A 26,046-nucleotide genomic window follows, 5' to 3' on the forward strand; every position below is an offset into this window, starting at 1 on the left:
TAGCTTATCAGAATGGTTAAAATACAGTGATGGCACTAAATACTGGCAAGGACACAGAAAAAGTATATGCTGGCAGGAATGTAAAATGGTACAGCCTCTCTGGAAAACAGTCTGGCATTCTCCTATAAAACTAAACAGGCAGGGATACCTGGCCGGCTCAGTTGGAAGACCATGAGACACTTGATCTCAAGGTTGTGAGTTCAAGCCTATGTTGGGTGCAGAGATTAAGAAAAACAAAAGAAAACAAAGACATGCAAATACCATAAGATCCAGAAACTGCACTTAGGTATTTATCACAGAGAAAAGAAAGCAAATGTTTACACAAAACCCTGTACATGAATGTTCATGTTAGCTCTCCTCATAAAAGCCCTAAACTTGGGGCACCTGGGTGGCTCAGTGGTGGCATCTGCCTTTGCCTCAGGTTGTGATCCCAGAGAATTCTGGGATGAGTCCCCTGGCGAGGCAGCGTTGGGGGGGGTGGGGGAGACCGCTTCTCCTTCTGCCTATGTCTCTGCCTCCCTCTCTGTGTCTCTCATGAATAAATAAAATCTTAAAAAAAAAATGCCCCAAACTGGAAACAGCTCAGGTGTTTTCAACAGGTGAACAGTTAAGACTGTGTGGGGGATCTGTTCTATGGACTATGGCTCAACAGTAAAGAAGGAACAGGCTACTGCTAGACAATGACCTAGGTAAGTATTAAGGGAACTATGCTGAGTAAAAAACCAATCCCCCAAAGTTATAATACTTTGATTCTATTTATGTAGCATTCTTGAAGTGACAAAATTATAGAAATGTTGGAGAAATTGGTGTTGCCAAAAATGGGGAGCTAGGTGGGGAGGAGCGCACTATGGATGTGGTTATAAGAGTGACACGGCAGGGGGGATGGTGCACATGGGTGGTTCAGTCAATTGGGAGTCTGGCTTTTGATCTGGGCTCTGGTCATGATCTAGGGTCCTGGGATGGAGCCCATGTCGGGCTCTGTGCACAGTGGGGAGTCTTGAGATTCTCTCCCTCTCCTCCTCCCCTCTCTTGCACTCCGTCTCTAAAATAATTAAATCTTGAGGTGCCTGGGTGGCTCAGTCGGTTACAGGTCTGCCTTCAGCTCAGGTCATGATCTCCAGGTCTTGGGACTGAGCCCATGTCAGGCTTCCAGCTCAGCAGGGGGAGAGGAGAGAGTCTGCTCTCCCTCAGCCTCTCCCCCTGCTGGGGGGCTCTGTCTCTGTTTCTCTCTCTCTCAAATGAATAAAACATCTTTAAAATAAAATAAAAAACTAAACCTTAAAAAAATTTAAAAACATAAAAATTATCTTCAAAATCTAAATTGGTGCAACTGTGGTAACTTTCACAGGAGAAACTAGGGAGGAACAAGCAGGAGTGAGTGGTGTAGGGATTTTTTTTCTCTGGAGAAATCATCTATGGAACAGAGTTCTAGATTCTGGCCCCTTGTTACATCACAGAAGGGAACCAGCTGTAGAAACTGAAGCACAAAGGAGAGACTGCATGTGGTGCTCATTAATAAGACCACTGGCATCAGGACTTGGCCACAGCACAGACTGAAGCTCAAGTCAGGTATGGAGAGCTCGAGGGCCAACGACAGTGTCCTTTATCCTTGGCCACCACTACACTAGCACAAAGCAGTGATTCTATAAGGTTTTTGTTGGAGAAATGACTGCCAATGAAGTCCTGATTTGGTTGGAAGAATATATTACAGTTCACAGATTTGGTAGAGGTTCATTACATACTCAGTTGTTTACTAAAAATACACATTTTAAATTGAGTAGAGGATTCCACAAATGTGTGTGCTTTGTTTTGTTGTACGGTTCCCATGTTGGTTTGAATCTTCATTTTTTATCACGTATGCACAGATTTTTCACATGAAGCCTTTGTTACTTCTAAACTCTTGACCCTACCATTCACAAGGAAAGGGTTTTTCACTGTCTGAGGAACTGCAGATGACTCTTGGCTGTCTGCTACTGCATTTTTCCAGAAAAGTCCACAACAATGACAGAAAATGCCCTACTTTGCATGAGGCACAAAGTGTTCCATTCAGTTAAGTCATTTACTGGAGTCATGATACTTAGGGCTCCTACTTCCCCTGATCTCAGGGGAAGTGGCTCTCTGGAAATCTCTAAGAGCCGACTCCGTTCTATGCATGGCCAGCCCAGGAGAATTTTTTCATTAAGCACATACTGAATCTGAAGGATGAGCTAGCCTCACTTCAGGAACACAGTGTCCATGAATTTGCTTGGTGTTTTATCAGTTCACTTTGCAAGATAAGGATGGTGGGAGGTGAAACTGCCAGAAAAATCTGATGTGATGTCTAACAACTGCCCAAGTCATAGTTCTAAAAAAAAGGAAGCTGCCTGCTGAAGCCTTCCAGGGCCGCCCCCCCCACCCCCCCACCCCCCCGGACCCGGTCCACACACACTTCTCCCTTCTCCCAGTATTGACAGTCTCTGCTGCTTGGATCACTCACACACACACTTAAGTATAGACGGTCCTGCACTGTTGCGGGGACGCGGGACGGTATCCTGGAGACTGCCCGCCTGGATTCCAATCCTGGTGCCGCCACCTACCAGCTACAAAGCCTTGGTTCTCTGGTTCATAAGCTGAGGACGATCACAAGACCCACATCACCTGACTGCTGAGGATTAAAGGAAGCAATCACCTAAAGCACTTCCATATACGAGCTCGATCAGTGTCTGCAGAAAACAAAACAAGACCTGAAATCTGGCTTCATGTGTTATCTTTTTCCCCCTACCAGTAAGACTTCGGAGATTTATGCTGTTATCTTGGAAAAGGCTGCTTTCTGATTCCATACCTCATTATCACAAAACTTTGGTAATAGAACTACGAAGAAAGGAGGAGCCTCTGGGCAAAGCTCTGGGCCCTTTTACCTCCTCCCCTCAGCTTCTGCAGCTGCTATTTCTACCACCTGGGAATGCAAATGGGCAGGACCTAGGACAGACTTCCTCTCTTGACCCTGATCTTCAATTCCCTCCATCCCCAAGGCAACTGCTCCCACAGTTTCTTTTTACCTGTAAACTGTGACCAAATAATTCTACTCTAGAAATCTACCATATAGAGGGGTGCCTGGGTGGCTCAGTCGGTTAAGTGTCTGACTCTTGATTTGGGCTCAGATCATGATCTCAGGGTCATGGGATGGAACCCTTCATCGGGCTCCATGCTCAACAGGGAGTCAGCTTGAGATTCTCTCCTTCTCCCTCTGCGCTCTCTCTCAAATAAATATATAAATCTTTAAAATTAAAAAAAAGAGAGAAAAATCTACCCTAAAGAAATAATACAATATAGGAAAAAATTTATAGACAGAGTGTCCATCACAGTGTTTGATCATTCTGAAAATTGTGAAACAATCTTAAGGATTGTTTATGAAACAGTTGTTCATGCAAATAGAGGCTGGTTATATACATTATGAGACATACAAAAATATTTACATATATTGCAGATTATACTTAGAATTTGTAATCATACAGGGCAATGTACATGCAATGATATTGTATCAAAAAAAAAAAACCCAGGTTGACAAAAATTATAAAGTACTACGATGCTCAGTGCTGGCAATGATCTAGAGTAAGCAGGAACTCTCACACAATGGAGACAAGAACATAAACAGGTACAAGCCCTTGGAAGCACAATTTAGATTATCTCCTCAAGTTGAAGCTATGCATGCCCGTTGGCCCAGCCACTCCACTCTTCAGTATAGACCCTATAGGACACAAATCCCCAGGACAATGATGTTCATAGTGGTAATAGTCCCTATCTGGAAACAACTCAATTGTCATCAGTAGCAGAATGGATAAATTGTAGCAGTTATTTCCCAATTAACATGAGTAATCTGTTGCTGAAATTCAAGTGTTATGCATGAAAATGCTAACCAGAGCCATTTTCCCATTATCTTCATTCATTTTATAAAATAGGGTTTCTCTGTTACAGAGGTAAGCAAACCTAACATGACTGACAGAGCCTAGCAAAATACCTAATATGAAGTATTACAAATGTTGACCCTTCCTGTCCCACCTTGCCCCACCCCTCAGATGTCCAGGGCAAATGACCAAGAGAAGCCAAAAATAGTCTGTTACTTAATAAGAAACCTATCTTTAGGGGTACCTGGGTGGCTCAGTGGGTTAAGCATCTGCCTTCAGCTCAGGTCCTGATCGTGGGGTCCTGAGATCAAGCCCCATGTCTGGCTCCCTGCTCAGTCAGGAGCCTGCTCTCCCTCTCCTTCTGCCCCTGCTCATGTGATCTCTCTCTCACCCTCTCTCTCAAATAAATCTTTAAAGAAAAAAAAACTGCCTTTATCCATACTTTTGTGTCTCCCTACAGCATCTCTATAGTATTCTGTAGAGAGTGAGCAAGTGATAAAGCTATTATTTATTAAGCCTACTCTATCCATAGCCAGGAACTTGAAATATATCAACTCTGAGTTACTGCCAAACCCCTTTCCCACCCCGGCTTCTATGATGATGGACGCTATCATTTTCCCATTTTACGGAGTAGCAATCAGAATCTCTGAAGAGATTAAGTGATCTGACCAAGGGTATCCAGCTACTAACTGGCAAAGTAGACTTCAAATTCCAGGCTTATCTGACTCCAAAATTCACTTATTAGGTGTGTATCCTTGATGACTTATTTGACCTTTATAGGCTTCGGTTTCCTCCCGTGTAGAATGGGGTTAATTGCACCCATTAAACAAAAACTCTCTCTTAACCAAAGGCCTATGCTGACACTACTGAAAAGACAAATGGGAAAGAACGTCACTGCATCTGGAAACTGTACTGTTCTATGTCTCCTCACATAACATTTAACTGATATGAATGTGACCTGCCCCCACCCTTTGCTCCACCCTTCCCTGCTCCTCCCAAACAGTTTAATGAACATCCAGCATTCCTAATAACCCCAAGATGATTTCTATATCCTAATCCTTCTGTGTCCTGTTCTTTCCCTAAAGAAAGGAAACAAATAGGGCTTTTAGAATTCAAAATCACATCATGATGTCTTTATCCCCCATCTAAGGCTCCTTGTCTTTTCTCTTTTAATCATTTCCAGATTTTCAGTTTTGCATTTCAAGTTTCACAAACTGAGAAACCAATTTTTATATGACTTTGGAAGTGAAAGTCGTATTTCTTACAAATATTTAGAGGTACCAGCCATCCCAGCTGACAGGTTCAAAAGGAATTGTTCTATTGTATCTCATTGCTTCATCCCAGATCAGCTGTGGCTGATACACTCCCAGTTAATAATTCTGACATTCCATTGTTTTTTCTTCTTCCATTAGAAGGAATGTCTTTCACAAAGGAGAAAACTGCCATACCAGGGACAAGATTTGAAGTATCCAATATAATTTCATGGTGTATACAGAGTACTCAACAGGCAGGCACATTCGCTCACACACATGAGTATGCACTTAACACCCAAATATACAGGAATTATCAGAAGTTACCAGGAATGCAACATGTAGATTTTTCAAAATATTAGCAGGGTTCGGTCATTTAGAGTTAAAAACAATATTTCTTTCAACCGCTAAAAGGGACACTTGGAGGTAATAAGCTGAAAAACAAATAAAAGATCTAAGAGACTAAATAGCTTTAAAGCTCAATTTTGAATTTCTGCAACACCAAAAGAGGCAGAAAATCCATAAATTTCACTGTAGTCTCCCAACTCTCCTAATTGCAAAACTATTCTCTAGACAGTTCTGCTGAGATATGAAGCTCTTCCCATTCTTGATTACTTTCATCTGATCCTTTTGGAAATGAAATTTAATTTTCTTCAATCCAAAACTATCAGAATGTTTAGATATAATCAGAATACAAATTATCAATTAGAATATGTATTACTCATAAAACCCCAACCTAGAAACCCCTATTTAAATAACTCCAACTTTAGGGGCACCTAGCTGGTTCAGTCAGGTCAGTGGAGAATGGGACTCTTGATCTCAGCTTGTGTTTGAGCTTCACGTTGGATATAGAGATTACTTTAAAAATTAAAATCTTTTAAAAAATTGACTGCACTTTTAATATTTTCCCTCATTTATTTTTTTAACATATATTTATTTAAGAGAGAGAGCAAGAGAATGGGGGAGTGGGAGAGAGAATCCTAAGCAGAGTCCTCACTGAGCACAGAGCCTGACACAGAGCTCAATCCCATCCCATGACCATGAGATCGTAACCTGAGCTGAAATCACAAGTCAGATGCTTAACCAAACTGAGCCACCCAGGCACCCCTATTTTTCCTCATTTAGATAACAAGACAAATTACATAATAACTGTCTAAAGCTGCATTGTCCAGTACAGTAGACATTAGCCCACATGTGGTCCATGAGCACTTGAAATGTGCCTACTAGGTCTGAGGAATGGAATTTTTTTTAAGTAGGTTTCATGCCCAACATGGGGCTTGAACTCAAAATCCTAAGATCAAGAGGTGCGTGCTCTACCGACTGAGCCAGCCAGATGCTCCTGACAGTCTAATTTATATTAAATAAATTGTGTATTTGTCTAACAAATCCCTTCCTCCCTACTAGACTGTGATCTTTTTAAAATAGAAGACCATCCTACTCATTTAAAAAATCCATCAAAGCCCAGCACATTTCTTGCAATGGAAATCCTTCCATAAATATCTCAGGTTTGAATATATTGTACATTACTGTTTTAAAATTCATTATTCAATAAAAGAAAGCCTAAAACCAATATTGAGGTATTCTATGCTCATAGAGGGAAAGATGCAGTATTGACCAGATATCAATTTTCCCTAAATCAATTGATAAATGAAACAGAACCCAATCAAAAAGGGTTTTTCCTAAACTTGACAAGCTTATTCTAAAATTCAGTGGAAGAAAACCTATAACTTTAGGGGAAAATATGGTGAGTGAGGGCAAGCCAGGCAAGTTCTCTTTACCAGATATCAAAACATTTTACAAGCAATGGATATCCAGTGAGCGTGAAGACCAAAGAACAGGCATGTAGACCAAAGAGCAGAGAGCTCAGGAGACCCGTGGACATTTAGAAGCATAATCTGTGACAGAGGCAGAGTTATTATCAATCACTGGGGAAAAGAAAAATGGTAGTTCACATGGAAAAAAGTAAAACTGCAGTAGATCTCTATCTCACACCAAAATTAAAAATTCAGGTGCAATTCCGCTCTGAAAATTATGTCATATTTTTTGTTACTGATGATTCAGTGAGAATTCCAAGTAGGCTATGCAATACATGAATTATACATTTCAACTCAATAGAAATAAAAAGAACAGAAATGATAGTTTTTAAGAATGTATTTTAAAGACGTCCACATAACAGGGTACATAAAACACTTTTTTTCTTCTTTAATGTACCAAATCAAGCCAAAAGTCACAGGAGCTTTATGAAGGTCAAAATTTGAGAACTGAAGTGGAGGCCAATAAATACATGGAGAGACTCAGTTGCTGTACAAAGTACTTCTAAAGACTTCTTTGAAGCTCACTCCATAAAGCTGAAACCAAAATGCAGCTGAATAGCGACAGTGCTCCCGTGCTATTAAACAGCACGCCTTGACTCACCTCCACCTGGTTGTTGTTAACTGAGGCAGGGCTCGGTTTTGTCCTCACTTACCTAGATCTGAGCCAGTGACTAGCAAGGTAACCCCGCACATCAGACACTCAGAGCATCAGCCCACAGGCAGCTCTCTCTGGACACTACAGGGTTTGCTTGCACTTCTACAGTTCTGAGTCTGTGGTGAAATTTCCTCCCCGACTTCCGGGAAGGCCACAAACCCAAAAGTGGGCTCTGATAGAAAAGAATGTTTCAAACGTGTTGCCTGTCATGTGTGTTCCAGATGGTCTCGTGAACGAGTTGATCTCCTGATTGAGCTCTGTGTCACCATTTTCTGGATCCCATATCTTAGAGTCTCCTGTTTGATCCTGTGGCTATCTCCAACCTCAGGTGGATTATAGCTGTGACCATGTGCAGTAGTGTGCTATGGTGGCCATCACGAAATGCCACAGAGTGGAGGACCGGAAATTCCTTTCCTCACAGCTGTCGAGGCCAGACATCCAGGACGATGGTGCCAGCAGGGCTGGTCTCCTCTGAGGCCTCCTTCCTTAGCTTGCAGACAGCCTCCCCTCTTCTCATGCACACCCTGTCCTCTTCTTAGGAGGACACCTGCCAGACTGGATAAGACCCAACCCAAAGGCCTCATTTTAACTTCATCACATCATCAAAAACCCCATCGTCAAATATGGTCACAATGCAGGTGCAGCTTCAACATGCGAATTTTAGAGTAGTACAATTTAGCCCATAAGCCATTTATGTGATGATTAATTTGACAAACGCACAAGGAGGTGTGCTGTGAGGCAAGGAGCAGCAGCTGCTGGGGAGCCAAGCAAAAGGGGGCCTCTAAACCTACAGAGAGGGCAACCCAGGTGGCTCAGCGGTTTAGCACCGCCTTCAGCCCAGGGCCTGATCCTGGAGACCCGGGATCGAATCCCACATCAGACTCCCTGCATAGAGCCTGCTTCTCCCTCTGCCTATGCCTCTGCCTCTCTCTCTCCCTGTGTCTCTCATGAATAAATAAATAAAAATCTTAAAAAATAAATAAACCTACAGAGAAACTCCACATCCCTGGGAAAATTAAACCCTGATTTCTCTTGTTGAAAACCAGTCCTTTTGGTTAGGTACTCTCTTAAGCACCTACTTTAATTTCACATAGAGAGACAGTTACATAAAGAATTTCACCAAAAGAGATCACTAGAAGGGTAATGATCCATTATATGTCTTTAACAGCTTCTGCAAAATATCCAATCTCTTCTCCTTCTGAGGAGCTACAGCTCTCAGTACGCCATCCCTCTGTGCAAAACGTGTGTGCAGGGCCTGGTGGTAAATGGACAGAAAGTGAGAGCGTGGGGAGAAAAACAGGACCAATGGGAGAAAAGAGAAACCCATGCTATTAAAGATTATAAGGCAAGAAGGGCAGTAAGAAAAACAGACACTACCGTGGAGAGGTGAGAACAAACTGCAGTGGTCCTCCTCTGAATGAAACACAAGGTCAGGACTGTCAAAAAAGGTAACAGGAAAGAAAAAGCAGCATCAAGTTTTTATCAGACTCAGTGATTCTTTTTTTTTCTTTTTTTAAGATTTTCTTTATTTATTTGAAAGAGAGAGAGAGCGTAAGAGAGAGATCACAAGCAGGAAGGAGGAGTAGAGGGAGAAGCAAACTCTCCGCCAAGCAGGGAGCCCCATGAGGGGCTCCATCCCAGGACCCCAGGATCATGACCTGAGCCGAAGGCAGACACTTAACCCCCTGGGCCACCCAGGTGCCCCTCAGTGATTCACTTTTGAAATGAGATGTACCGAAGAAAACTCAGGATACAAGAAGAGCATGGAGTTACCAGGGCTGGGGGGCGATGCCACAGCAGCTGGGCCCCAGGAGAAAGTTCTGCCACTGGTCAAATGGGGAGTGGATCTTTCAGGTCAAATAAATAGTATCCCTGAAGACGTGAAATTGAGATTAGCAAAGACTCCACAGTCCCAAATTCTAGTGTTAAAAGTCTATACTGTGCCTAAATAAATATATCTACCAAGCTCTGGCCAAAGATGGGATTTTATAATTACATATTGATTTATATTGGATTTCTTGGTCTACTGCAGAGCATGGAATCTCTCCAGGATTACCTCCCTGCCAATTTCTAGGTAGCTTACAGCAATTTCAAAGTACCTCCAAATATACATTTTCAACAGATGGGATTATTAAATGCTTAGTGCAAACAATGATCTAGAGATGTGTTACCACCCACCAGTAGACAAAGCAGATCTTCTCTCTGTTCCACTCTCATTCCAACAAATATTTACATCCTTCCATTTACTCATTTCAGGACCATGGAAAATGGAATATCATTGCTCTTTTGAGACGAATGTAAGCAATTGTCAGTGCTTTCTGGATTTTTCAATTAACTTGCTCTCAGAAAAATTAATTTTTAGCATAAAGAACACAGTTCATGGTCTGTAGACATTTTCACTTATGTATCAGTCATTGCTTTTTTTTTTTTTTTTAAGATTTATTTATTCATTTGAGAGAGGGAGACAGTGTGAATGTGGGGAGGGGCACAGGGTCAGAATCTTTCAAGCTGACTCCACACCGAGCCCAACTCAAGGCTTGATCTCGTGACTCTAAGATCATGACCTGAATGGAAACCAGGAGTTGGACCCTTAGCCAACTGACCCACCCAGGCATCCCATTCTTCTAAGTTATTCTTCTAAGCATGGTGCCCATATTTTTTCCAAGTAGGACCCATTTTTTAAAAACACCTTTATACTTTTAAAGCCCAGAACTGCAGAATTTTTCAGAACCTCCAAGAGTATATAGTCCAGCCTCCTTTTTTTAAAATGAAGAAACGGAGACACAGATATGTAAAGTGACTTGCCAATCAGCGGGAGGCCAGAGGAAGATGTGGGAGGTGAGGGAGGACAGAGATTCCACAGTTACTGTGGGCAGCTGCTGGGTGTCCAGGTCACCATGTACTTTCTCACCTCCCTCCCCCAAAGCATCCCTATCACAATCCTAGGACAGTGGTGCTGAGACCCACAGGGCGGGTCACCATCAGTCAAAGCAACTGATTTAAACCCAAATCTCTCTGATACCCCACACCAGCCCTTTCCCATTTCCCTACGCTTTCAAAGAAAATACACAGAACCAAGTTATATTATATTATGAAGTTCAAAGCTGATATTTATAATGGTATTATATAAACTTAGATTTAATAGCTTCTCAAAACCTTGGGTATATTTCCTACTATTCAATCTCTGCATTATTAGTGGTTTCTATTTTGGCAACATAATTGACATTTACTTAAGAAACTATGAATTTGAACATATTTAAGTGGAAATCAAGTTAAATTCTGGCTGTTTGACCTTAATAAATCAGGGATGAAAAATTCCTCAATCTTCTCAGTGCTTTTCTTTTTTCTTTTTTTTTAAGATTTTATTTATTTATTCATGAGAGACACATACAGAGAGAGGCAGAGACACAGGCAAAGAGAAGCAGGCTCACATGCAGGGAGCCTGACGTGGGACTCGATCCCAGGTCTCCAGGATCAGGCCCTGGACTGAAGGCAGCACTAAACCACTGAGCCACCCAGGCTGCCCAGTGCTTTTATTTTGAATGTAATTATTTAAATAAAAATGCACTGTAATAGGGGTGCCCAGCTGGCTCAGTCGGTAGGACATGGACTCTTGATCTCAGGGTCGTGAGTTCAAGCCCCACACTGGGGCTTGGCAGAGAGAATAAATAATTCACATTTATTTGATATAGTTTGTTAACTACTTATCTGCATCTAAACTTGCTGCTGAATACTAATGAAATCTGATGCTTTATACCTATTGCCTCAAATTTATATAAACACAAAAATCATCCTTCAGTGATCCCCAAATGGTAAATCTGAATTGCACAGGCAAGTAGATTAGAGTGTGACCTATTAAGACTGCAATGAAAACAGCTCAAAGGGCACGTACGATTACTATCCGTAGGAGCCGAGTGGCATATTAGTTTTCGACAGACCAACAAGTAACATTCACCGGCTGACTTTTTGTGCTTTTCTGCTCACATTTAATGAACAAGGCGAGAGTCTCAGCTGTTCTTCCTTAATATTCCTCTGTTTTCTTCTGGATCACTTTGAAAATCTACGTCTGCCCTTAAATCACTTTCTGTAGAATGGAAACTGGAAAGGGAATGAGCTGCTTTTGTTTCTTTCTGTCATCACCTCCATAATTAGGCAGGGTTTTTAAAAGAAAACAACCAAAAAGTTCCAGGCAAAATAACCTCATAACCTCTAGCTGTTTTGTAATCCAAGTTGTACACTGACAGCCCTGGTTATTATTCTGTTCTAATCTCAGATAGCCTTCTTCTCTCAGTTGCCAAGGGTACATTCAGCAAATCAAACCAACTTCCTTCGGTATTTTGAATCTCATTTGTACCCTGGTAGAAGCACACATTTCCTGAAGAAAAAGAGCCATGTCTCTAAAGAGGAAGTTGGAAGTCCTTAAGCTGGAGATAAGTCTTTTCAAAGAGAAAAAAACAATAACAAACTTTTGGCAGGACTTGAGTGCATCCTACAGCAGTGGAAAGTGGAGACCTGTCTCTTATTTCACGGACATTACCACCCAAATTATAAAATACACCGGTACCACAGCGACCAGCCTTGCAGGATGTATTTGCAGCCTCAAACAGCAACCTCGCTCGAGGGAGGGGAACAGGTGAGGGGCAAAAGGAACTTCATTTGGGATTTGGGACTTTGTGAAGAATCTATCTTCACCATCCTGGACCCCCCTCAACCCTCAACTCAGGGACAGTGCAGTACAAATGTTCATTCAGGCCTATCTTGTGAAGAACTTCATTCTACTGGAGCAGGCACGTGAACTCATCACACCTTACGAAGCAGGTCCAGATAAAACGAAGCCCATGAAAAAGCTGATCTAACAGCCAAAGGATTACCTCAGCTGTTCTGCTCTCTTAGTTCACCATCCTCTCCCCTTAAAAAAAAAAAAATCTATTTCCGTTTTTTTTTAGGAGGTACAGATCCTACAACCACTGGGGCTCTCTCCTGTTAATAAAAATGGATCACCGGGATCCCTGGGTGGCGCAGCGGTTTGGCGCCTGCCTTTGGCCCAGGGCGCGATCCTGGAGACCCAGGATCGAATCCCACATCGGGCTCCCGATGCATGGAGCCTGCTTCTCCCTCTGCCTGTGTCTCTGCCTCTCTCTCTCTCTCTGTGTGTGACTATCATAAATAAATAAAAATTAAAAAAAAGATAAAAATAAAAATAAAAAATAAAAAATAAATAAAAATGGATCACCGAATAATAAGTGTGGCAATTCAGTTTCAACCCTCACTTGGAAGACATTGCGTTTCATGAGACGCCCTAGGACTTAACAGCAACAGCAGAAGAAACCAGTCCGTTGATCCTTACTGAGGGCGCGCTGTACGTCAGGCTCTGGCCAGGGGGGCACGGGGACAGCCACGGAATGACTCCCCAATGGAAGCCGGCTGGATGGAGCGAAGCACTGATCTGGGAAGACAGGTGGAGGGCCCTGAGGAAGAAACACGGGGTGCAGAGGACAGAGAGACCCAACCCGAGCTGCGGGTTGGGAAGGACTCCCTGATACGGAGACTGTTACGATGAAGCCTGAAGGAAGGCCAGTTTTAAGTGGGTGCAGAAGGAGCAGAGAAAGACAGCCGAGGGGAGAGCGGTGTGCACATCTCCCTGGACCTATGATGGGGTCACGTCCTCACAAACCCACTGTAACCGTTAAGTCTAACAGGCTCTCAGTGCACCTGCGCCCCGAACATCACAGCTCGGCCTCACCTACCTTAAGCGCGCTCAGAACACTCAGGGCGCCCGCAGCGGGCCAAGATCGCCCCACGCAAAGCCTGCTTCGTAGCGAGAGCTGGCCACCCCGTGTAACGTATGAAGGGGACGCAGAGGAGCTGCGGGCCCCTGGGCGGGAGACCGCGTGGCTGGGCGGAGCTGCGGCCCTTCCTGCTGCCCCCCTGTCGCTGGCGCATCCTACTGCACATCACTAGCCAGGGCAACGATCGAAATGCAGATTCCTAGGTCTGGTTTCTAAGGAATGCCTATTGCTTTCACATCATCGCAAAGTTACGAAATCGTGAGTGGAACCATCAGAAGTTGGGGACCGTCTATCCACTTGAGAAAGGGGGATCTATCCTAGGGTAGCTGGAGAGAACAAGGGATGGAGCTGAAGAGAAGGCCAGCACCAGACCATACAGGGCCCGGTAGGCCAGATGAGGGGATCCAGAATATATCACCAGGCCAACCAGAAACCCTGAATCAGTTCTAACCATGCAAGTCTTGTGATCAGACTTTTATTATTATCTGTGGTTGTTTTGGGTCGTTCTGGCTGCAGTTGGGGTGGAACTGAAGAATCGGTTTCTTTCTGATATAACTAAATAGGTGAACATGCATAGGTACCACACCTACCCCCTCTTTTTTAATTAAAAAAGCCCCTATTATGTAGTGGGGTGCTCTGAGAAGTAGCATGTGTAGACAAAACTATTTTTATTCAAAACCAGACCATTAGCTGGTTTTGAAGCTTCCTGTGGCCAAGGGAAGATGTTACAATTCATACGTGGGGCAAAAGCATTCTTCGTTCTGTGAAGGAGCATTCTGGTCATGCAAATGTGAGTGGGAGGCCTACTGTCCTTGGGGAGCTCTGCAGCCCAGGAATACAATCCAGAAGACAACAGTCCAGACGTTATGTGTCCCTGTTACTAAGTTCCTCCACTGTGAGAAAGGCACATCTTTGCAGAAAGACGCTTTGCCTCTGCTCCTCACAGAGTTGTACCTTTTTGTGGAAAATACCATTCTGCAGCTGGAGGGGCCAGTAGATACAGAGGAAGGAGCGAGGCAGCCACTGCTCTAGTACAGGCAAGAGGTAAAGTGTGCAGTGTTGAGAGAACATCTGAGAGCTGATAGTGTGACAGAAACAATGGGCCTGGGGTTCCCTGGATGTGATATGCTGAAGGGAGGGACGCTCCCAGGAGGATCCTGAGCAACTGGTTGGGTGGTGGTGCCATTTACTGAGACGTAGGACCTCAAAGGAGCCACAAGGTGCAAGGAGGAGCATGGGTATTGTCCGGTGACAAAACTAAAACAATTTAGCAACAAGCCTGATGCCTTTATTGGAGGGAAAACCATCCATGGACTGAAGGAGTGCAGCACCTCACAAGCTGTGGAGCACTCTTCCTGAGGGATCTTGGGCAAGAGCGAGTTCTCTCCAATGTTAGAAGAGATAACATGGAAACCGAATGATCGGTGAGGAGATCCAGGATTTCATTTCAGGGTCCTCTGTTTTGGGGCAAGGTAAACTAGCTAAAGCTGAGTAGGTTTATGACTGTTTTTTCTTGACAGTGAGATGTTTCTTAGTGCCAGCCACATTAAGGTTTAGATTCATGACGTGGACCAGGCCCCTGGTGCGGCCTCCATTTTATAAATCCCTATACACTAATTGACTTTATCAGCATACCTGGGCATACAGAGGGGCCACCAAGTATAGATGGAAGCAGAGAGATTGATAAAGGAGGCTGGAAGTCAGATGAGATGCAGGAGCCAAAGAGTCCAGTTTGGGAGCTGTGGGCACATAGACATTATCTGGTACCAAGTAGGGCTAGGAGAGAGAGCAGGAGCAGGGAACAGGGTCTGGGACAGACCCCGAGGGATGCTGGATGATTTAAACAGCCTCTCCTCTTGTTCTCTGCTTCTACCCTCACCTCAGTAGTCTATTCTCCACCCAGAAACCCCAGCGGTTATTTTAAAACTAATGTCATTGTTTTGCTCAAAACCCTACAATGGCTTCTAATTTCACTCAGAGTAAAAGCCAAGTCCTTACTGTGTCTGGAAAAGGCCACATGATCTGCCCTGCCCCTCTCCTAACTCTAAGCTACTTCTCTAACCTCACCTCTACCTCTACTATCCTCCCACTGGGCTCACACCACTCCAGCCATACTGGCTTTTTGCTGTTCCTCAAAAATACCAACTACTCCCAAACTTCAGGGCCTTTGCACCAGCTGCTTCCTTTACCTGGAATGGTCTTCCTCTAGATCTTCTACATGTATTACTGTCTCACTTCCCTGAGGTTTCTAGTTGAATATCAGCCAATCAGAAGATCCAAATAGATATTTTTCAAAGAACACATCCAGATGGCCAACAGACACATGAAAAGATGCTCAACATCAGTTATCATCAGGGAAACGCAAATCAAAACCATAATGAGATATCAGTTCATACCTGTCAGAATGGCTAAAATCAACAACACGAGAAACAACAGCTGTTGGTGAGGATGTGGAGAAAGGGGGACCCTTGTGCACTTTTAGTGGGAATGCAAACCAGTGTGCCCACTGTGGAAACCAGTATGGAGTTTCACAAAAAGTTAAAAATAGAACTATCCTATGATCCAGCAATTGCACTAGTAGGTATTTACCCAAAGAATACAAAAGTACTAATTCAAAGGCATATATGTGCCCCGATATATAAAGCAGCACTATCTACAATAGCCAAATTATGGAAGCAGCCCAAGTGTCTGCCAATTGATGAATGGATAAGGGACACACACGCACGTGCACACACACACACACACACACAGACACACACACAGGAATATTATTCAGCCATAAAAATGAATGAAATCTTGCCATTTACAACAACAGGGGGGTGACTGGGTGGCTCAGCTGATTAAGTGTCTGACTCTTGGTTTCTTCTCAGGTCATGATCTTGGGGTCATGAGATAAGAGCCCAGAGTGAGGCTCTGCACTTAACACGGAGTCTGCTTCAGATTCTCTCTCCCTCTCCCTCTGCCTCTCCTTCTCCCTCTGCTCACACTCTCCCTCAAATAAATAAATAAAAATAAAATATTTGCAATGACATGGATGGAGCTAGAGACTATTATGCTAAGCAAAATAAGTCAGGGAAAGACAAATAACTTTACAATCTCCCTCATATGTGGAATTTAAGAAAGAAAATAAAGGCTCAAAGAAAAAGACAAACCAAGAAACAGATTCTTAACTACAGAGAACGAAGGGTTCCCAGAAGGGAGGGGGGTGGAGGACAGGTAAAACAGGTAATGGGGATTAAGGAGTACACTGTCATGGTGAGCCCTGGGTGATGAGTGGAAGTGCTGAAATCACGATATTGTACACCTGAAACTAATGTTATACTGTATGTTAACTGGAATTTAAATAAAAACTTTAAAAAAGAATAAATAAATAAATATCAGCCAATCAGTGAGGACTTCCCTGAGCACCTATCCTAAATTGCAATATCCACCTATCTTCCTTTCCCTGCCTTTGGGAACTTATTAATGCCTGTTTTATGTCCACTTGATGCATAGTTTATAATATTATATTTATATGTTAATACTACATTTATATTTAACATGTATCAATCATCACCTGGTATATTAATTCTTATAATTTCCCACCCCAAAATGTAGCTCCATGAGGACAGCAATTTGATTTTATTCACTGCCATATACATACCTAAAGCCAAGAAAGGTTTCCTGGTATGAGATATGCACTTGCTAAATTATTTGTGGAATAAATTCCAACATTTCATGATACCACAGAAGAAGAGCAAAAGGACCAAAGGTGTAGGAGACAAACTAGAAAATACAGTCACAGAAACCAAGGGGAAAACACGCTGATACAAACAATGGTTAGCATTTATTGTTGCTTATCACTGTAGCTCAGTGCTTATCACTGTGTTCACCCACTTCCCGCAAAATATCTCATTTAAACACTGCTATAATCTTACCAGGGAGGTGCCACCGTCACCTTCTAAATAATTTAGAGAAGCTAAGTAACTTTCCTAAGGTCACTATATATATACTATGTCTTGCTAAGAAAGGCATTGTATTGAGTTCTAAAAACTGTCCACTGAATTGGTTCACAGGGAGACCTTAATGCTGGTGACCTTAACAAAAACCTGGGCAATGTCCAAGCTGAAGAAAAGTGAGATACAGAAGGGAGGGGAGGAAATGAGGACAGGGAGGCAGCCAGCTCTCTCCAAAGCTGGCTTATGAAGAGGAGGATGGAGAGAGAGCTAGACCAGTGGTTCAAGGGAAAGAAGGTTCTATTTTAGGTGACAACGAAATAATTTGAATTTCTAAAACCCAACTCTTTTCAGAGTTTTGGTTAGCATATCTATGTGAGCAATCAGCATAGATAAGGTATTTGTTTTTCCCTGTTTCCTATTCCAAAGAAATTCAGATTTTGCTTATCATTTTGGTTTAAAAAAAAGACCCTACGTTATGCATAAAATTTGCTTTCCATATCCCAGAGGATGGAGAAATCTATAGAAAAGAAGATGTGTAATTGGGTCAACATAACAAAGAAACAAAAAGATGACCTACTCCAGTTCTCTTGGGAAGCTGAATCAGGGCTTTAGAAAAATCAGTCAAGCCCCACTATTCTGTGACACTGATCTGGAGGCAGAAAACCTCGCTGGCTGCTCAGTCTGGGCTAACCACTGCTTGACACCTCGTGCAAGTCGCCCAAGCTCAGTGTCAGCATATTTATAATGCCTCTCTTGGTTCTGGGCCCGCTCAGATGAGGTGGAGCCAAGAAATGTGTTTTATACAAACGCAAGGTATTCCCAGGATTTCTTGTGATTGAAGGTGAGCATTTAAACACACCTAGAACATACTCAGCCAAGAAGCCCTCTGTTTGGATATGTATACAAACATTCACCAGCGGATTCAAAGGAGAAAAAGATTCAGTGATTGCTTAACAATTCCACGTGTCATATATTTAAAACACCTGCATATTTGCTTTTTATTCCTGCAACTGGTGCTGTTGAAGCAAGTTCACTGTGATTCAGGTTAAGCCACACCCAAGCTTGGGGCAATGTCTACTCTGAAAAGTGACTGATTTTCAGTTTGCTCTGGATGTGACAAAGTAACAACTCTGTACCCAAGTCCTGCCACAGCTTAAATGCTTGTGCATTTACTAACCAAAGAAAAACCTGTAAGGCCAGTCTAATTATAGACCCGCCAAGCTTTGAGACTCTTCCTTAAACACTTCAGAATCCGGGCCTCACTTAGGGCAAGATCACACATGACTCCAGCCCTGTACCCATTCCCCAACTGAGCCCATTTCTTATGGAGACAAGGCCATGGCCTTCTCCAAACAAAGAAAACCATTAGGACTTCATTTTCAATTTTTTTTTAATGTTAAAACATTCAAGTCCCGCCCTTTAGCTATCCCTGTATATTACAAATATTGAAAATGTTGGAATGGGGGCGGAGGTGGTGGATTAAGTGTTACAGAGACCAAATGCATCAAGCGTCTCACTTATGTAACATTCTGGGCTCCAGGAACCTCTGAGTGGGAGGGAATCAATCCCACATCCAAGCAGACAGCAGCTAAAATCACCGCCTCAGCACAATTCTGGGCATCCTCTTCATCACTGCAGACTGAGACTGGGTCTCCTTCCTCTCCCAGTCCTGGACTGCCAATGACAGCAACAGCCAAACCACCCTGTCCTCTGGGCTGCCCGGGGCCCTGTGCCTGAGGGGAGAGTGGTGCTTTCAGGGCCTATGAAAGGGTTGAGAGCCATGTGGCCCCAGGAGTAATCCCTGTAGCCTCCATGGGGTGCCTGGGTGGCTCAGCTGGTGAAGCGTCTGCCTTCAGCTCAGGTCATGATCTCCAGGTCCTGGGATGGAGCCCCATGTAGGGCTCTCAGCTCAGCGGGGAGCCTGCTTCTCCCTCTGCCCTCCCACTGCTCATGTTCTCTCTCTGTCTCTCTCTCTCAAATGAATAAATAAAATCTTTATTTTAAAAAAAAAAGTTGTAATCCTGGTAGCCTCCTAAATCAGCCCTGGCCAGGACCCTAAGTATTACAAATGCAAAAACAAAAATAAAAAACAAACAACAACAACAAAAAAACAGTGCAGTTCTTCTTTATACTGGCTATTCACCCCCAAGGCTGAGGTGTGGACTGGGAGATTGGCATCAGGATCACCACTGGAGACCTTCTAGAAATTACCTCTTGACCAGTGTTTCCCTCCTCCCTTTCTGCAGCTCGCCCCACGCTCTGTATGTCCGCCCTTCTGCATCACCCACCACTCCCTACACACACACCTGGCCTGCCCCATCTCTGCGTGGCAGGTTATGTTCCTGCTGGATGGAATCATCCACTCCTCTCTCACAGAAATTCCTCCCTTCTGGGACCAGATCAAATGCTTCTCAGAGAAGTCTTCCTCAATTACCAGAAGCAGTATCTCCTTCCTCCTGCCACAGATAATATTTTGGTTACAACAGTGATAAGAGCTGGTAATAAGATTGCTTACCGAGCACATTGGGACGGGAACCGTGTGAAACACTTTATAAATTTTATTTCATTTAATGCTCGCGATGACCTCCATGCGAATATGCTACTATTACTCCCTTTTGCAGGTGAGAAAACCTGTGTGGAGAAAGATAAAGTACTGTAAAAGGCAATGGGGGCACTGGACTGGGGCCAGAGCAGTCTGACTCCAGAGCTCACTCTACCATATGCTGCCTTCGGGTCCCATCCGCTTCAGGAATTTCTGAGGTCGTAGTATATCCTTGGAAGTCCCATTATATTAACTCTGGGCTTAGCTCAAAGTGGGTCCTTGAATTTAAGCAAAACTAATGCGGGGTGGTCTTACACATTTCTAGACAGATCCCTGTGGCTGGTCTTTCCAGGCTTGCTCTCCCTCTCTATCCGTAATCCAGGAAAAAAGGCTTTACAACAGATCAAGAGAAGCAACTATAACCGGTCTTCCAAAGCTGAGAATCCAAGACCCAGGGAAGTAGGAGAAATCTGACCTACTTTCTAGAAGCACAGAAGGGGCCCACAGAACCCAGAGAACCACTGTCTCCTAATTTTGGTGACCAGGTGTCTGAGACATAAAAGAACTGCCTCTGTGCACATCAGATAGATCTCTTAGAATGATGAGTCCAGGTTGCAGGGGAGGGGGGGTGTCTTTTTTTTTTTTTAAGTAAGTTTATTATAAAGTTACGTGTGCTGCAGTCAGCATTTCTTCAGATTCTCTGAATTTTGGTCTCATGGAGAATCACAGATTCTTGCTGAGAGAACATAGCAGTATGGCTCAAAGGCTGAAAGCAGATGGATGGGCTCTGATGTTAAGTAGACACGGTGGGAATGAGACCCACAGGGAAGGGAAGTCTTCCTTGACCCTCTTAAGGTCCCTGGCTGGGTCTGAAAAGTAAACTGATGATGAAGTAGTTAAACCTGAGTACTTCTACCCTGAGGCTTGATGAAGAGAGAGGACAGTCATGGGGCAACGTGACAGGTCACGGAGTAGAAGGTCAGTGTAGTAACCTGGGGGAGATTTAGCAAGGCCTGTTTGTTAGGACTCTTCCAGGGTCCCCTTGTCTTCAGAGATAAAGATGCTTCTTTCCTCTGGGTATGGGAAGGGCTTCTCTCACAGAAGGTCTGAAGACCTGTTTGGCGGACGGAGGTGCGGGGGTGGGGTGGGGGGGGTGGAGAGAGTTCAGAGTAACCTTCCTGCTTCTCCTAGGTTCTCCAACTCCTTCAGCTTAAAATATTCAATTATGCCAAGGTGCCATATTGGGGGGTAGTGTGTCCTGAACCCCATCAGCTCCAACCCTGCCTCCAGGTTTGTGATGTGAAATTAGTTACTTAATGTCTGTGTGTCAGCCTCCTTGTCTGATAATGGAAATAACACCAGCTCTTACCCATTTGTAAGGTGACTGAAAGGACACAATGGGATGGATAATGCATATAAAGTGCCCAGTACAGTGCATCTGGTAAACGTCAGCTCTTATTTAACAATTACTACTATTAATATTACTAGAGCTATTGTTGGTTGTAATGTGTTTACAGGAGCAATTTTTTCATCTAAAAAAATCTTTTTTTAAAAGATTTTATTTATTTATTCATGAGAGAGAGAGAGAGAGAGAGGGGCAGAGACACAGGCAGAGGGAGAAGCAGGCTCCCTGCGGGGAGCTCGACGCAGGACCCAATCCCAGGACTCCAGGATCACACCCTGGGCCAAAGGCAGGCGCTGAACTGCTGAACCACCCAGAGATCCCCTCATCTGAAAAATTCTTTACCGAAGGGTACTGTTAGTGCTATTCTTTTCTGCCCGACAGAGCTAGAACACAGGCACCCACACCTCTGAACACGAGGGGTGAAGAGATGCGAACTGCAGAGGTACTAACAATCAAAGCTGCTTGGAACCTAGGATTGTGAGCTTCTCCTTTGCCCCACCCGTCCTTAATGTCCCCTATGGCTGCTGCCTTGGGTTCAGCTTGGGACGCCTAAGGTCCTTCATCTAAGATCTTAGCCAGTTTTCCCCAGCCACTGACAAGGAGGACTCTCAAACCCGAGTGAACGTAACAATCAATTCAGGTGTCTAACAAATGCATATTCTTGGGCCCACTGCAGGATACTATGATTTAATAAAAAGTATCCCAGGTGATTCCAATACCAGTGGTCCTGGGAACCACACTCGGAAAAACAGGGCCAGCGATCAACATGTTAGATGTATCTATTGTGTGTGCGTTTATTTCCTGAATCAGAAAAAGACCGGAAGCCTTCTTCTAATTTTCTAACTCTACATCTGCATTATAAAAAAAACTAATGTTCGTTTGAAGCCTAATCCTTGGGTTCCACGGTAATGGGTATATAGTGGCATAAATTTTTTTTGGAAAAGATTTTACTTTTAAGTAATCTCTACACTCAACTTGGAGCTCAGACTTACAAATCCCGAGAAGAGTCACATGCTCCATCGACCAAGCCAGCCAGGTGCCCCTGGCATAATTTTCTTTAGATAGGCCAGGATCTGGACATAGCTCAAATTCTGGCAAGGAGGCCAGAGGCTTCGATTCCAATGACTACAGTCAGGATGATGCTGGTGATTACAGAGAACAAGATGCAGACATGGCTGCAGTCTCTGAAGTGGAGGGTGCTCACCGACCCTTCTAAAATTCTTTAGCATCTGATATGATCTATATCTGACATCTTCAAAGGCCTGGAACACAGGCTGTTAGGAGAGAATGCAGTTGCAAATGTGGGATCTGCTCCAGGACTAGCAGTCAGGACATTCCCTTCCGTTCACTCTCGTGACTAGAGGCAGCACACCACTTAAGACCAGGGAGACCACAAACTTCAGGGCCAGACTACCTGAGTTTCAAATCCCAGCTCCTAAACCCATTTCCATGTGACCCTGAGCAAGTTACTTAACCTCCCTGTGCCTTCATTTCTTCATCTATAAAATGGGATGTTGCAAGAATAAAGTCAGTTCACAGTAAGTGTTAGATGAGTGTTGTTATTATTGAATGGTTATGTGACCCAAACCAAGCCAATGACACACAATGCCAGAACTTTCACTGGAAAGGTTTCTGCTGGAGTTGCTAACGTGGTAAAAATGTAAGCTAAGAAATTGCTGTGGCCACTTGTGGAGAAAGTCTTCCTGATAATGGAGCTACCACAGAGGAGAGAGAGCTGAGAGATGGAGAAAGTGCATCTTGGATTTCATGCTATTTGAGACTGGAATCTAATCTGTCTTGTGTGGGATCTTCCAATGACATGGGTTTTTAATTGCCCTTTTAATTTTTTTTTTAAGATTTTGTTTATCTATTTATTTGAGAGAGAGAGAGAGAGAGAGACAAAGACAGTGTGAGCAAATGAGCAAGGGGTGCGAGTAGAAGGAGAGGGAGAAGGAGGCAACCTGCTGAGCAGGGACCTTGACATGGGGCTCAATCCTAGGATCATGATCTGAGCTGACGGCAGATATTTAACTGACTGAGCCACTCAGGCGCTCCTTAACTCCCCCTTTTAATGTGTGAGTCACTTTGAGTAGGTTTCTGTCACCTGCAAGCAAAAGAATTCTGACTTAGCTTTTTAAAGATATTCATATACCACATGCCATATACCATTCACCCATCTAACATGTACAATTAAAAGGTTTTTAGTATATTCACAGAGTTGTGCAACCATTGGTATAATGTAGGATTTTGATCCCAAACTCTTCAGAGACAGCTGAATAGATATGGCACATGGGTGGCAGTAGGGATGGGCAGGTGCAAATCTGCTTCTAAAACCATCACAATTTGAAAACTACTTTAAAAGTTGGAATCACCAAATTTATCAGTGTTGAAGTAGCTTAAAGCTGAGCGCCAGTATAATGTAAAAGGAATGAGCTAGCTGTTAGAACCCCTGGCTTCTTTTGAGGGAAATAAGAAACCGCCCCCCCCCCAAAAAAAATAAATAAAATAAATACATAAAAAAGAGATGCCTGGGTGGTTCAGTGGTTGAGCGTCTGCTTTTGGCTCAGGGTGTGATTCCAGGGTCCTGGGATCAAGTCCTGAATCGGGCTCCCTACATGGAGCCTGCTTCTCCCTCTGCCTATGTCTCTGCCCCCCTCTCTCTGTATCTCTCATGAGTAAATAAATAAATAAAGAAATAATAAAAATCTTTTTAAGAAAAAGAAAATCCCTATCCCCTTCACATGTTACAAACTACAGTTTTAGTCAAATCCCCTCATTTTTCATGGTAAAACTGAGGACCAGAGAGGCCAAGCCACATGCCCAACTTGACAGAGACACATTCAAAATACACATTCAATACACTGTTGGACACATTCAAAAATACAATTCAGTCTTCTGTGCTGTTGGTTTCAAGCAGTTCTCACTTTTTCTGCAGGATTTCATATTCGAGGCCCAGGTCAATCTCTTGAAATAGTTGGAGGTAAATAGAGACTTTATCATGCCAATTGAATACACATTCATTCATTTAAGAAGTACACTGTGATGAGGGTCTTCCCTATATTTATGTTCAATTCTAGTGCATCCCTCTTCAGATAAGCTAGTATTCCACCTATAACCTAGAGGAAGGTTAGTATACTTTCCTTGAAGTGGCATATGATAGGGAATTTCAAAAATATTCTCTGGTGTTTAGTGCGTTAGGCAGATAGTAACAGATTTGCGAGTTCCTACATACATTCGTGTGATAACCTTGGTTTGCTGAATCAGGAGCTATAATTACAAAGAAGGATTGCTAGGGGTAAGATGAATGATGGCTAAGGGAATAACTCTACTCTTTAATAAAAATAAAGAGATTTGATAACCAAACTGGAAATTCAGAATAATTTCACTTCTAACAGCCCTCGAGGCTTCAGACAATTTAGCGAAGACATAAAGAACCTTCTAGCGCTTACTCATTACAAATCTGTGTATGTAGGCACATGAGAACTCTCTATAAAGGCTTTGGAAATTTTTAGAAACACACTTCCTGGAAGAACCTGAGTGGTTTGGATCTGGCTAACAAAATGTAATACAGTCTGGGGCAGGATGCATTGTACTGCATTCAAGGACAGAAAGGCATTTACTTCATCTGGGATATCCTGTGAAAACACATTAAGAACACCAGGGAAATATCATCAGCAGGGATATTATTTGTGGTCATTGTTGTTTTTAATACATGGTTTTTCCTCTGGACAAAATAAGCTGAACCCTGTTAAGAGTACTGGATGTCTTATTTAAATTACGGGCAAGAAGTGGTAGAAATTTTTTTTTAAGACTTTTTTTAAGCATTCTCTACGCCCACTATGGGGCTTGAACTCCCAACCCCAAGATCAAGAGTCACATACTCTTCCGACTGAGGCAGCTGGGTGCCCCAAGAGGTGGTGGTAGGATTTTTATTTTTTTAATTTTATTTTTTTTAAAGATTTATTTATTTATTCATGAGAGACACAGACTGAGAGAGAGGCAGAGACACAGGCAGAGGCAGAAGCAGGCTCCCTGCAGGGGGCCTGACACAGGACTCAATCCTGGATCCCCGGATCACAACCTGAACCGAAGGCAGGCACCCAACTACTGAGCCACCCAGATGTCCCGGGTGGTAGGATTTTTAAACTGCATTTAGTCGTGAGGTCCTTGGATGGACTTCAAGGGGAAAATAGTGAAAAAGAGAAGAAAACCCATTTGTTCATAATGATACTACTACTATGATGACTTTGACGAGCTCTCATTTACTTTTCTCAGTGACCTGTCCGTTATCCTGAGGTCAACCCCTCTCCCTCTACTCTGAGTCCTAACCAGCCTTCCTTTTTTTTTTTTAAAGTTCCTCTTTTTTTTAAAAAAGATTTTATTTATTCATGAAAGACACAGAGAGGCAGAGACACAGGCAGAGGGAGAAGCAGACTCCCTGCGGGGAGCCTGATGGGGGACTCAATCTCAGGACCCCGGGATCACACCCTGAGCTGAAAAGGCAGACGCTCAACCTCTGAGCCACCCAGGTGCCCCCAGCCAGCCTTCCTATTCGAGTGCCTCCCGCCAACAATTCTCCCCTGTCCTTCCTACATCATCACATTTTCTCTCTCCATGCATTATTTCCAGGAGCACAGCAACGTACTGTTAATGTTCTCCATCCTTAAAAATCCCTCTCTCGACCTTGTTAACCTGTGTTACAACTAAACCAGCAATTGCACTGCTGGGGATTTACCCCAAAGATACTGATGTAGTGAAACGCCAGGACA

General features: G+C 43.4%; 1 protein-coding gene across 3 annotated transcripts in view; it reads right to left on the reverse strand.

The window, feature by feature from the left end:
* The window catches only part of TMCC3 (transmembrane and coiled-coil domain family 3), a 261,930-nt gene that overhangs the window by 80,026 nt on the left and 155,858 nt on the right, over positions 1-26,046 (reverse strand). Inside the window, exon 2 of one of the 3 annotated variants that reach the window (XM_038558660.1) lies at positions 19,846-19,961. The exons of the other annotated variants lie outside the window; for them this stretch is intronic. Within the exon in view, the coding sequence (XP_038414588.1) occupies positions 19,846-19,854 (9 nt within the window). The 5' untranslated portion in view covers positions 19,855-19,961. The remainder of the gene's footprint in view (positions 1-19,845; positions 19,962-26,046) is intronic. 3 annotated transcript variants of the gene reach the window in all.

Source organism: Canis lupus, chromosome 15, assembly GCF_011100685.1.
Source record: "Canis lupus familiaris isolate Mischka breed German Shepherd chromosome 15, alternate assembly UU_Cfam_GSD_1.0, whole genome shotgun sequence".
NCBI classification, from domain to species: Eukaryota; Metazoa; Chordata; class Mammalia; order Carnivora; family Canidae; genus Canis; species Canis lupus.